We start from the raw sequence: 14,052 nt of genomic DNA on the forward strand, positions 1-14,052 counted from the left end.
TGCAGAGCACCTGGATTGCGTCACAGCAGGTTGGAGGAAACGATGAGGTTGACTTTCATTAGGGACTGAAGTCACTGCTGTGGCAGAGCAGGAAATAATACAAGGAATAGAAAATCTAACATTTCTGTTATTATCATGATTCACTGCTCCTTCCTACCTGCCCTCTAATTTTCAATTACAACTCTCCAACAGATCAATGGCGTCCGACTCCTACCCAGCCAGCCCCAACCACCCCTCCACCCAGGCCTCCAGCACTGCCCACCCCGCCGACCACCACACCAGGGATCACCTCAGTGCCGCGGCCCAGACGCAGTCACTGGATCGGGGCCTGAGGCCGGCCAACCAGCCCCCGGGAGCGGGCGGTGCTGCGGCAACAGGTCGGCACGTGGCATCCCTGGGCCGAACCCCCTCGGGACACGGCGTCCAGGCCGGAGGAGATCCGACAGTCAACGGGCCGAGGCAGCAGTCGGTTAAGGACTACCGCGCCGCACACGGGTTTGTTTTCTGCGTGTTATTGCTTGATCTGTTTTACGGCTTTGTTTGCGTTTAGTTTGTTTCTACTCATTAAAAATCTTTAATTTACTTCTTTCCATCACCAGAGGGCAGCCCTCCACCATCCCCGAGTACTACATCCCGCCGGCCCCTCCCCCACCCCCACTAACCATCCCTTCTGCCCAGACCGCCTTCGACTCCACCAACGCCCCGCCCTCCGCCACCTCCGCTGTCCCCCCGACCTCTTCCGCCCTCTCCCGTCCCTACTCACCCTCTCCTCCTCCTCCCCCAGCCAACTACGTGCCCTCCCCCTCCCACCCGCCTTCAGGCGCACCCCCGGCCGCCCCTCCTCCTCCTCCTCCGGGAGCCCCCTTGGGCCACCAGGCCCACCCGTCACCCCCGCACGCCGCTATCGGTCAGTCAGCTGTGGACGCGGCACCCTCGACGAGGAAGTCCACCATGCTGGGGATGATCCCCATGAGCGACGCCCGCTCCGACCTGTTGGCGGCCATACGTAGAGGTGAGTGCGTCTGTATGAGGAAGGGACGCACAGGGTCTTTATTATTAGCCCCCACATAGAGCAGGGAAGTTAACACAGCTACGTTTCATTTTGGTTGCTTACAAACAAATTTATTTCATAAAAACTACCAGGATGGATGAGTTTGAATAACTGAAAAATGCCTTTGCATCCAAAATAGTTTGATTTTGGTGGAACAAACACATAAAGAAATTTTAAATGTTTTAAAGATTTTACACTATAAAAAAACCCCCAAGAATTTACTTAAATTTCTTAATAGAAATTATCTTTTTTTTGTTAACTCCGCCCTTCCTCTGCCCCCTCCAGGTATCCAGCTGAGGAAGGTGCAGGAGCAGAGGGAGCAGGAGGCAAAGAGGGAGCCCGTTGGTAACGACGTGGCCACGATCCTGTCGCGTCGTATCGCAGTGGAGTACAGCGAGTCCGACGACGACTCCGAGCTCGACGAGAACGAATGGTCCGACTAAAAGAAGAAAAAACAATAGAGAGATGAAGCGGGGAGAGTTAAAGGGGGAGAAATGTGACGCTAAGTTGAAACTTAAGGGGTTTGGTTAGTTTTAATGTTCATCATCAACTAAAAAAGTCTGATTAAAAAAGAATATCAGTCATACATTTCTCACACACCTGTTTGTGAACTTAAACCAGAGAGGTTTTTGTGTCCAGCCACCCAGGGCGTATGGCACAGTAACCACACACACTGTTTCAGCCCCACATCTGCTTATTTTTAACCTTTAACAACACTCAGTACTCAGCAGCTCCCCCTCCCCTACACGCTCTATTAGCAATATTACAGGCTCTGTGTGCAGGTGGGCCCCTAGTGAGTATGGGGGCGACGTGTTTACAAAACACAAGGTATATAGCACAAGACAAACTAATTATAGTGCAATCTTAACTCCTCTACCAAATGTTGAGAAAGGATTTATGGAAACGAGTAAGGATAATCAGGGAAAATAAAGAAAAATAGCTTATTAGCAGATAACTCGCTAGCTTTCTGGGTCATGCCTGTTTATGAAACACGCACACCTTCCTTTGGAGACACTGACCTTTTGAGAGTTTGGCTCATCTGAACCAGCGTGAGACAGCAGGAGCAGCATTATCTCTGTGTAGTGAGCTGTCATGCATGCTAACAGGATGTGGCTAATGTAGCTGTAGCTAACAGGAGATAAAAGTGCTCTGCGGAGGGACGTACAGCTGGAGACGCTTGTCTGGAGAGCACCGTTAGTTTATGATTCAGTCACATTGACACATGCACTCAACAACCCTGCTTTTATATTGGAATATAACTAGTATGCAACCAGCTGAGCTGAGTCTCCTATTGCAAAGAGACGCGTTATAGACGAGTTGTGCTCTCTGGTGTTTAGAAATTAGAGGACAGTGATTTGCAAACCTTTGCCAGTCAGTCTGAGAGTCAAGTGTTCGAGTCAGTCTGCATTTGTTTGGAGACCGATTGCCTCCCACCAGGCAACCTGTGCAGTCGAGGTGAAAGCCCAGAAGGTTGGCGGTGCAGCATTTTGAAGCTCTGGACGACCAGTTAGTTGCTGTATCTACTTGAAGTCTGTTGGTGATTGCAAAAAAAATCCAATGCAATTACCAGGTAACCACCTTTTTTTTCTTCTGAGGTTTTTACTCCAGTGTGACTGAGCCACTAGCGTACTAAGGAAAAACTAATGGGGTTGGATTAAGTTACAAAGGATGTATGAAATTACATTTTTAAGAAAGCATTTCAAAGCTACACAGCCATAAACAAGTGCTAGTTAGCTGTTGGACGTACATGCTGTACACTCTGAGTTTTGGGCCTACCGTTAGTTAGTGAGGCCTTCCTGACTGTTACAATGATACAGGGAGAACGTGCAACATCGACACGTAAAGTCACAGAAGAAGAAAGATTAGGGGGTTTCCCATCGATTAATGTACAACACGAGGTCTCCCCCTGCTGGTTGAAGAAAGACTCCAGCTTTCATGTTGGCTTCACTTTTCAGACCATTAGCTGGGGCCATCTTTTATATACAGATTATGCTGGTGGGATATTTCTACAGTTGGGACATGTAAACAAACCAGTTCCAGTGTTGTTGGGCCACCGATGAGCAGATAATCTTATTCTCAAAGCCAGATAATATGCATTAACATATTTGAGCCCACTGGAAAATGTTCCTCGACATGATTATACAGCTCTTTTAAAGAGGTCCTATTCATAATATCAAACAAACACACGATCAGCAGCATTCGAAATGCTCAGAGTAATATTTTATGTCACAGGTGTGTTTATGAGCTCGCAGTACGCTGGCGTTAGCTTACAGGCAGAAACTACACAGAGAAATGTGGAAGCTGGCTCTCCAGGTACGTTTTGGGTACAAAAGTGATTGGACAGCCAAACTCTCAAAAACAAAAAAAGGGGTTGGGTCAGTGCATTTCCTAAAAACATACCTTCTAACGTTAGAATAGTGTGATGAAACTGTGATAAAAGACTCCACCCACCCAGGATGAAGCTGGTGTGGGAAAACAAGCGCCAGCAGCCTCGTTCGAGTTTCCCTCTCATTGAATAATTGAGCCCCATCTGCCCAGTCTGAACAGTGACTATCATGAAATTAGTTTTTGGTATTTTTTGTATTCGTTCATAAAGTGAAGCCTGACATTTCAGCCAGTGACTGTGTGCTGTGCTCTTGGTCTTATTATAAACGCTTCCACACTTAAACCACAGCTGGAGCAGCTCTCACAAAGCCCAAGGGTCAAAGGTCATGTCCACTCCTTCACTCGACCCTGGGTCAGCACTGCTGTCTGTGGAGGCTTTGTGAACGCAGCCCCTGGACTATAAATACATAAATGTAAGAGGCTCGCGGCAGTAATCTACAGTATATTCTCTCTTCTCTGTTTTCGGTATAGGTTTGGCTAATCCTCGGTATGAGCTGGTTGGACTGTAGTGTTTTTATAATGTGCTTTTTCTTTTTTCAAACGTGCTGCAGTGAGTTGTTCACTTTGATTTATTTTAGGCTTTTCTAACTGTCCAGGCCAGGATGAAGGTACCAGATAAAACAGGTATATCACAGAAGCCACGTAAAGGGTGATCTTTTGTTATTATTGTTACCAGATTGACCTTTAAACATTATCCTGCAAAGACAAATTCTAATATTGGTTTTAGTTTTCTTTTCAGTTAATCGATTTCTTTGTTGTTGTTAATGCTGCAACCTTTAATTGCAAAGCATTGTGGGAAGTGGAGTTCTACTCCTCCGTGTGCTAGCACTGCGGCAGAGATATTAACCCAACAGCGTTTCAGTCGGTTTTTAATTTGTGAGGAAAACGTGCGCTCTGAACAGTTTCTGATATTCAACGGTCCCACCTAACCAAAAAAAAGTACAAGTGTACATGTGGAAGATTACATTAAAAGGTTTGCTCTACAACTTTTAGATTTGAAAAGTTAAAGGTGAAAATAGTTTTTTCAGGCTGTTAAGAAGGAAAGTGATTCATGAATCAAGGTGCATAATCGTGGATTCATGGTTAGAATTAAGCTGTATGGTGCAAAAGTCTTGAGTCACCTCATTTTTTTTAAATATTTGCTTCCAGGCAGCGTGGCTTTCTTGTAAATTTTGAGTAACCGTTCTCCAGACTTTGTGAAGGTCTTTCAGAATTTTCTTTGACATTGGCTGCTTTTTCACTCATTTTCAGTTCAGTCCTTGTACCTGAGCAGAGACTTAACACTGACCTATGACTCATTCAAGGATAACTTTACAGATAATTTTAAATTGTATCTTTAGGTACTTTGTAACTAGCAACCTGTTGCAAAGTTTTAATGGTTTTAATTTTTCTTGCTGAATCTAAGAAAAATTGACAGATAAATAGTATTTTTGTCTAAAAGTCAGAAATAGGAAAAAAATCCAACAAAGACCTGAAACAGACCTGAGAGATGCATCTGAACCTTCAGATGATCCGTCTACTGTTCACTGAAGCCTCATTAGAAATCAGTGGAAGTGGAAGGGTGGCTGTCAGGAAGGCTGAGGTATGTCAGATTACACAAGAACTGGACTGAAAATCAGTGACAACAGGTCTGATGGAGTGATGTAATAAGGTCAGAGTCTGCAGACATCTGTAAAACACGGTGGAGGCTGTGTTACGGTTTGGAGCTGCATCTCAGCCAGTGGTTTTGGAGATCGTGTCAAAATTAATGTGAATTGTGAACACAGAAAAGTACCATTGGTAAATCATTCAATTGGCAGCAACTTAATTTTTAACATGACAATGACCCCAAACACACTGCCAATGCAGTAAAATCATAACTGGATAGAAAAACACACTCAATGAAACGCTATCAGTCATGAATTGGCCTTCTCAGAGCTCAGATCTCAATATTGTTGAATTTGTGTGGGATCATCTAAAGACAGCCAACATCCAAAGAGAGCTTTGAATGTCCCTAAAGAAGCCTGGAGAACGACTCCTACTTAAAGAAATTACAAGAAATATTGTCTAAGAGTTCAGGCTGTGCTGAAGAATAAAGGTTGTCACACCAAATATTGACTTTTAAGTCTGTTAGAATTATACAAACTCAGTTTTTTCCTTATATGCTGTATTTACATGTATGTTTGCATGAAACTAAGGTACTGCACCTACTTCCAAAATGCAAAAAGATGAGGGATGGATCAGGACTTTTGCACAATATTGTAGTAGCCTGAAAATATGACAGTTTTGACTAGCCGGCCATATTTAGCTCAGAAAAAAGGGGGGGACATCAGTGGACATGTGGTGCTTGGTGGGACTCCACATTTGTCTAAATTGTACATTACAGCTGTTTAATTGTACAATCACTAACTTCAATGTCTAATTACTCTTGCACATGTAAAGTGTTCAGCAGCATTCGGCCTAATCTCGACCTCCATATCTCCTGCTGTAATAATCTAAGTCTGTATCTGAGACTGTTCAGACTGCTCAGTACTTTCACCTTTACCTGTGCAGGTTTATTCCCAATAACGACATGATTCTGAAAAAGGGACAGGGCTCAAAAGTAGCTTTAATTTTTTTGTTCTTGTATATAAACTCAATTAACTCAACAACTGCACTCTGCTGGAGATTCACAACTGGACTAAAGGGCGGACAATGAGTGGACAGGTTCTTGGTTTTCTCCCTGAATGTTTAGAATAAGATTTAAGGATTTGTGCCAAGGCCTGCGTTTATAGACATTATTACTGAAGCAAAAAAAGCACATATGAAGAGATAGAGAGTGGATTTGCAACAGACCTGGCCAATATTTACCTAGAATTTAAAGAAAAAAAAAAAGGAAGAAGGTTGTATCGTAACGGAGGATGCAAAAACCTAGAGAAAAGTGGTCTGATTGCTCTGATTGTTCTGATTGTTTATTCTATGGTCGTGTTGTTGTGCTGGAGCCATAGATATACTCAGTCATGAAATTCGCCCGGAGTAGCTGGTGACCCTGCAGCTTCTAAGAATGTAAAGCTGTGACTTTGACGATTTTGCTTCTTCCCGTATTGTTTGATGTGCTGACAGCTTTTCCGGTCCTGGCAACAAAAGCAGAGACCTCGCATATCAAGCGTACCTTGTGTATCTATGGCTACTGGCTTCTAAGAAAACTTTGTTATGTGTTGAAAATGTGAAAAACGAACTATGTTGTAAAGACTTCTTTTGGTAAGGCAGCCTGTAAAGTAAAATTGGGGTAATATAACCTAGACAATGAAACTAAATGAAACTGTGTACTGCACACTAAAATCAACTGTAAGCAAGTATGCATGTAACTATAGCTAATAAATGGTGAACAAAACTGTGTATGCTGTACTTTTGTTTTAGGTTTTATGCATTAGTCACAGACCTGTTTTTTTGTGTCCCTTGTGGTTAACGTAGACACACTAATGGATCATCATTTGTAGCCCACCTTTGTTTTTTTCCCTCAGCCACATGTGAAAACACTCACCGCAAAACGTGCTAAGAAAACATCAGCATTACATCACTGTTCGTATGAGACAGGATGGAGCCTGCCATCTGAATGTCACAGCAGAAATCGAGACTCTTGAGTTGTGTGGTCGGTGTGGTCTTTTTCTGCTACAGACTCAGAGATGATCTTCTGCATACCTTGTTTGTAACAAGTGGTTATTTGAGTTACCGTTACCTCTTGGTACCAACAATGCATTTTCACGCGGTAAACTGCCACCCACTGGATATTTTCTCTTTTGATGGTTGGTTGTGTGGAAAAATCCCAGCATATCAGTTGGGATCGAATCACTAGAATTACATTTCTTCCCCATTTTGAGGTTAGATTTTAGCAGGTTGTCCATGACCATGCCTACATGCCTAAATGTACTGAGTTGCCGCCATAAGATTGGCTGATTAGGTATTTGCTTATTTTCAAATTATCATTATCAGTTAACTTTAATCAATTTAAAATAAGATTAATAGTTGTATTTGGGCACGTTCAGTCTTCTATAACAGGAGGATATAATAGAGAGATTTTTATACATTGATAGTTGTTAGACATCCTGTGACGCACATGATTTGATGTTTTCTGGCATTCATTTCTCCTTAACATCAGGTCAAATTATGTGCATTTAAATTTTGTTACAAAGAAGCAAACCTTACCAGCCCCTCTCTCACAGAGAATCAAATCTGATAAGTGTTACTCAGCAGTATCTGTCATTTCACAGCAATGACGTAAATCCAGCCATCATCACTTTATGTTCTCAGCGCTGTGACACGCCTACTGCTGGTGACGCGTTTGGTCCCAGCGCCGTGCCGTTCTGGGCCATTGGCAGGGTGGAGGAGGAACCGATGGGTGCTGTTTTGGACCGAGGAGTCATTTTGGGGCACAGATGGTGACACAGCAGTGAAGGAAACAGAGAAAAAAAAGAGAGCGAGAGACAGTTCAGTGGCAAAAACAACAAGCACTGCAGAAATGCTGGAATGATGAAGAGATTTTTATTTCGGACTAAAAACCTACAGCTGACCCATGCTCAGAAACAGAAATGTCTTGGTGATGGATAGTCCTTTTGCTTTGTTCTTTGCTTTGTTTTTGCTCCTAATTTCAGTCAGGATCTAATTTTGGAATCAAAGGTCTATAAATAAAAAATGTGCTTGATGGAACCGGTTCCCAGGATGACTTGCACAGACTGTATTTAAGAGAGGACAAGTGTTTGAGTCCGTCCTGCGCTGAGATAAATAAATATTCACCACTGATTAAAATATCACCTTCTCTAAATGATATAGAGGCACATAAAACAGTACATAGTAGTTGTGTGAGCTACTGTTGGCATTATTTCTGTAGTTTTAAAGGGAGGACAAGGAGACCAAATACAGTTTTCAAGTGACAAGCAGTTTTTGTCGAGCTGCTCTGAGACCCAAAAAGACTACAAGGTAAAGAGTAACAGTACAGGTCAGTCAGTGGCGGTCCCAGCCTGTTTGGCGCCCTATGCGAACAATCCCTCTGGCGCCTAACCCTAACCCTATGACTATGACTGCACATTTACTCCAACATCATCCTCGTGCAAAGACAAGTGGAAGCAGACAAAAACAACAAGCACGCATGCTACAAACTTTACCCGAGTCATTTAGACAGCCGTTAGCACATGATTCTCCTTATGGGGACCTGATATGTTTAATATGCTGCTGAGAATATAGCCCAGAAGAAGCGTATAGTATAGCTTTTATTTTGGAAAGAGACATTTCTCTGTAATAAACTCTCTTTTCCAAAGATGAGTGATTTCTCGATCAGATAGATTTATTTTATTTTATCCCTTTGTTGTTTCAGCAACATTAAATTTAAAAACTGTACTTTTGAGATAAAATATATATTTATAATTTTAATAAATGACAAATTAAAAAAGGCATGAACATTTTTTTGTATCAAAAAAATATCGACCCGTGACACCAAAGTATCGAACCGAACCGAACCATGAATTTTGTGTATTGTTGCACCCCTACTACATACCTAATTGTACCTCAAATATGAATTTTATACTATAGGTGGATGAAGAGTGTGTAGCACTATTATCTCACAACAAAAGCGTCCACAGGTTCAAATACAACATCTGGACATTGGCTTTCCGTCTGTCTGTTCTCCCTGTGCCGGTGTGGGTTCCTCCCGCATCCCAAAAACATTCATGTGGTTAACTCATTATTCTAAGGTGGCTGTAGGTGCGAATGTGAGCCGGAAGGTTGCAGGTTCGATCCCCAGCTGTCTTTCTTGGTCGTTGTGTCCTTGGGCAAGACACTTCACCTACCACCTACTGATAATGGCCAGAGGAGCCAATGGCGCGATATGGCAGCCTCACTTCTGTCAGTCTGTCCCAGGGCAGCTGTGACTACAACTGTAGCTGCCTCCAACAGCGAGTAAAATTGTAAAGCGCTTTGAGGGTGTCGAAAAGTGCTACATAAATGCAATCCATTATTATTATGTATCATTAAGGCTGCCTCGACATATTTGGTAATTTTGGCTGTAAAAGGGCCAAAAATCATATTATAAGTGAATTCTTTTGCCCCTTTTTTCAGAATACCCTCAGCTTTCAATATCTGGAAGTCATTTTACATTATTGTATTGTTGTGACAATGAAACAACAGTTAAAAAATATCCAGGCCTTTTGGGGGCGTTGCCACTTCTCCACACCCGTCATTCTGCTCCATGAGTCATCAATTTTTACATGTGATTGGACCGTCGCAGCTTGTGCCCCCTAATGATGCACCGTGAAGTTTCGTAAAGCTCGTTTTCTTGTCTTTTAGTCACCATTTGAAATGTCTCTCTTGCCCAAATGGTCGAGGAGTTACGCTAGTGTGAAGCGCACCTAAGTGGAGTTGGCTTTTCTTTTTCCAGAGCAATAGCTTGCAAACCGTTTGTGCTACCGTAATACACCAAATATCCCTGTAAAGCGCAGCTTCTCTTCTTTCAGTAACCAGGTGAATTTTTTTTCTAGCTCAAATGGTCGATGAGTTACGGTAGTCCAAAGCGCACATGGTAAAACCTAGGCGAAGTCGAGTTTTCCTTCTGTGTTCACATAGCAGTAGCTTGTGAATGATTTGTGCCACAATGACAAGAGGTATGTTTGAAGGAATAAAGGTGAAGCTTTACAACCTAAAAATCCTATCCGGTCGCAGTGGCGTGTCTAGAAAATTTTTGTTGGGGGGGCCAGGTAGGGGCACAGATTTGGAGAAGGGTGGCAGATGTAATTGGCAGATAATGTTTAAAAATAATCCTATAAACCTAATAACCGAATGAGCTTTTAACTCTTATTAGAATGAGATTTTAACCACTACGGTGCAAAGTTTTTAGATACTGCGTTGATAAAGTACAAGAGATACAATCAGTGCTTTGTCAGTGTTTACTCAGTATTCAAGGACAGCAATATTTGCATAGTATTTTTACTGACATGTAGTGCACATATGTTTTGGGCAAAAACATTTTTGAATATTAAAATACGAACATTTGTAACAAACAATTGACAAATTAGCCAATTCCAATGTAAAACTTTATCTGCCTGTTAAAAAAAGAAGATAATCTTCTCACAAACTGGTGTTTGATTTTGAAACAGGAAAAAAGTGGGGAAACAAATGAAAAGACTAACATTTGAATAAAACCTGAAAGCAAGTAAATGCTTTCTATGCTGCCTTATGGTAAACTTTGGTAATATTGATAAAGAACAACACTGGCTGATGATGAAATCCAGTCAGCTGGCATGGTGACACTGCCAGTATTAACCTGCAGGGCTGGACTGGGACAAAAAATCGGGCATTTTGACTACAGACCGGCCCACCAGGTATTAAAACCATAAAGCCTTTGAATGAAAACAAATGCTGTTGTGACAGTGATGTACAGTCTTGTTGGTATATGTATGATTTCTATACATTTTACATCAGATAAAAACTTTGGTTGTAAGATTTAGATAATTATTTAATAAAAGCTAGATATTTTAAATGAGAATAAGAAAGAAAAGTATTTCTTTGTGCCCACCTCTCCCTGTTAATTCCCTACCTGGCCCCCTGGCATAACTTTGCTAGACCCGCCCCTGCACAGTTACCAGCTGTCAGCTACCTAAAAAAGGATCCTGGTGTTATTTGTCTCTCAGAAACAGTTCATAACTTCCCTTCAACTCATTCATGTCACCTAAACCTGTTTCTTCATCACCTGTTCAGCTCTGATGATCCAGTAAGGACATCTCCTGGTTTCATCTTCATGTTTCCCTCTCACCACATATCCAAACCGACATCATGACCAGCAGCTTTACAGCTGTGGCTCCAGCAAACATCAGCTGATACTAGAAATTAATATTAAATACATTCTAACAACAGCCGATCAAGCTTAAACGTGCTGCTGTTGTTTAGCGCGACATCTGCTGGTTTCCTCTTTCTGGCGCAAAGTGGGTGATAAACAAACAAGAGAGAAAAGCTGATCAGCTGATCATTGATCAGTTTCATGATTGAAGTAGCAACAGAAGAGGCAGGGGGAGATGAGAGAAGAGGAGGCAGCTGTGCAGCGTAAACACACAGAATAAATCCAGCTTTGTCTTTTTCCATTCTAGCTAAAGTTCGGGACAAACTGCGTCTCTTCTCAGCTCAATACCAAACGCATAATATTTTCTCTGAATGAGGGACCATTCCATTTTTAAGGAGCCGTTGGCAACTCTACTAACTAACCTTATGAATAAAATAAAGTTCACTATCAGTAACATCATAGCAACTGAACAGCTGTACAGAAACTCCTTCATGCTAGCTCGGGCAGTATGAGTTATTGCAACTGACGGTAAAAAGTCAGCACAACAAAAATAAACTCCACCTAAACTTGGTTTATATCTGACCCAGATAGACTGCAGGTCATAACTTCTTACCTGAAGTTCAGTTCACCTGACACTCGGACTGGCGGCTGCCTCGGGTCTCTCCTCCTGCCTCCCCTTCCCTCATCCACCTGCTGGCCTCTGTGGAAGCCCCGCCATAGCCACCACCAAACAACTGAGTTATTTTTACACATCGACCTGCATCTGGCCAATCCACCACCTCTCATTGTTCATGCCCTTACAAAATAAAAATAAAAAATAAGTCACTGGGGATATGCCCGGTATGCCTGATCGCCAGTCCAGCTATGTTAACCTGCAACCAAATCTGCAGCTCCATACAGCAATGTTACGACTTAGATGATATCTTATAACTCATAACTCTTATGTTAGCTGCCCTCTGTAGCATACTGTCTGAAATATTCGAGGGCTGCAATAATTCTTTAAGTGTTATTTTTTCCTTGGTATTCTAATTTCACCGAAGTTTACTAAACTCAACAAACTTAATATTACTTACCGGGACATTTATTCTGTCCTCATTTTCTTTCACCGAAAAATTGTTTCCTGCGGTGCCGTCTTTCTTGCTTGGCTCTCCTACCTTTGCTAACGTGATGCACATAGCGCAGAAGCCGATGCTGCATTCACTTACACTCGGATATCTGAGCTTCACCGTGAAAACATAATCGGACATTTGATATTTGATTGAATTGTATTGTTTTGCCTTTGGGGTGGCACCTGGGGTGGCCAGTCTGGTTGGGGGGGTGGCCTGTGCCCCCCCAGGCCACCCCGCTGGACACGCCATTGTCCGGTCGTTAAGTCTGACGTCACTAGCCGTGTCTGGGCCTAAACTCCGCTGCAGGTCCATATATCAAACGATCACTATGGCATTACTGAGGGTTGAAAAACTGTCTAAAGTCTTTCATCTTTAATAAAATTATCAGCGTTCTGCTCTACCAGGTGTAATAATTGAGTTTAACATCCAGGCAAGACAGAAAACTAAACAGCAGTGACGTTTGTAGGGTTACTGAAGTTGGGCTAGCTGGTATATAATGATGTGCTACGTGACCGCTAGCGACAAAGCTATGTTAGCATAATATAAACAAGCTAACTCTTTTTCCATTCGATAAAAGTTAACGTGAGTGTTCTCGGTGGTCAGGAACAAATGTAATCGCATGGCAGGATGTTGTAAAAGGACCAAACTTCAGCCAGGAGAACAACTGAGATAATCCATCCACAATACGAGGTTAGTCATTCATATACTGCTGCATGGGCTGGGCTGTAGTTACATCCTAAGGTTTTAAAAACTGAGCTTAAATAAATGATTAGCGGTAATAAAAGCTGAGGGAGGTCAACAGTGATCACTGACTGTTTTAGGAGCTTTTTGAGATCAAATAGAAGAAAATACAAAACATTAAACATGTTAACAACACAAAAGCCATATTAAACGCAGACTACTTTAGGCCCGGAAGTAGGATTCGTCGCGTCATCACTTAACGACCGGATACCAACTGTCAAGCATGGTGGTGGTACCATCATGCTCTGGGCTGTTTTGCTGTCAATAATACTGGTATATGGTATGCTTTTGACCATGTGTGGATTAGAGAAATTCAGAAAAATAAATTCAGACTTGTGCACCTAATTCTTGTTTTCTAAAGCCTATGTGTGCTGGCCAATCATCCCACCCTGGAAAACAAACAGTTCAAAGATATGATTAAAAGCCCAAAATTACCCTGACATTCATGCCCATGAAGGGTGGATGTAAACTTCTGACCATAACTGTACGCTGGTTTCATCATTTGAAACTTTGGTCATGTTTAATATGTGCATGTAGCAGAATAAATATGACAATAAACAGGAAAACATAACAGGTTCTCTGTTGTATATAGCTGTGCTTTTGTAGCATTAAGGCTTCTCACACTTACCAAATCCCTTGTCCATGCATCTGAAGGGGACTGTTTTTGTATGTCTCAGTGGCGCCAAACAGCGAGAATTAAATCATGTCACATTTTTCAGGGTCACGTGTATTAGATGCTCCATTTACCAAAAAAATCATCAGTTCCTGGAAAACTTTAAAATATGCCAGATCAGTGACTTAATAACTTTCAGTTTTACATTAAGTCCACTCGTGAATCATCTCCTCGCCACATGGAGTAAGTCATCGTCACAGGCTCCATTCGAATGTTAATCAGTTTCATATCAGGCTCAGGATGTGTGTGCGTGTCGAGTCAGACACGACAGATGCGGAAACATCACCACCTTCTGTGCGTTCGTTTCTCC

At 42.2% G+C, this 14,052-nt stretch overlaps 1 protein-coding gene across 2 annotated transcripts in view; it reads left to right on the forward strand.

Moving 5' to 3' along the window:
• Positions 1–6,296, forward strand: part of LOC147335243 (actin-binding protein WASF3) — a 55,473-nt gene extending 49,177 nt beyond the window's left edge. For both annotated transcript variants that reach the window (XM_086277100.1, XM_086277107.1), the window contains 3 exons: positions 193–495; positions 600–1,012; positions 1,337–6,296. In XM_086277100.1, coding sequence (XP_086133226.1) covers positions 193–495; positions 600–1,012; positions 1,337–1,494 — 874 coding nt within the window. In that variant the 3' untranslated portion in view covers positions 1,495–6,296. The remainder of the gene's footprint in view (positions 1–192; positions 496–599; positions 1,013–1,336) is intronic.
• The last annotated feature ends 7,756 nt before the right edge of the window (positions 6,297–14,052 follow it).

This window comes from Aulonocara sp. 'chitande type north' Nkhata Bay, linkage group LG3 (genome assembly GCF_057382095.1).
Source record: "Aulonocara sp. 'chitande type north' Nkhata Bay isolate Kocher_YH1m ecotype deep benthic linkage group LG3, A_spYH_male_GT1.1, whole genome shotgun sequence".
NCBI classification, from domain to species: Eukaryota; Metazoa; Chordata; class Actinopteri; order Cichliformes; family Cichlidae; genus Aulonocara; species Aulonocara sp. 'chitande type north' Nkhata Bay.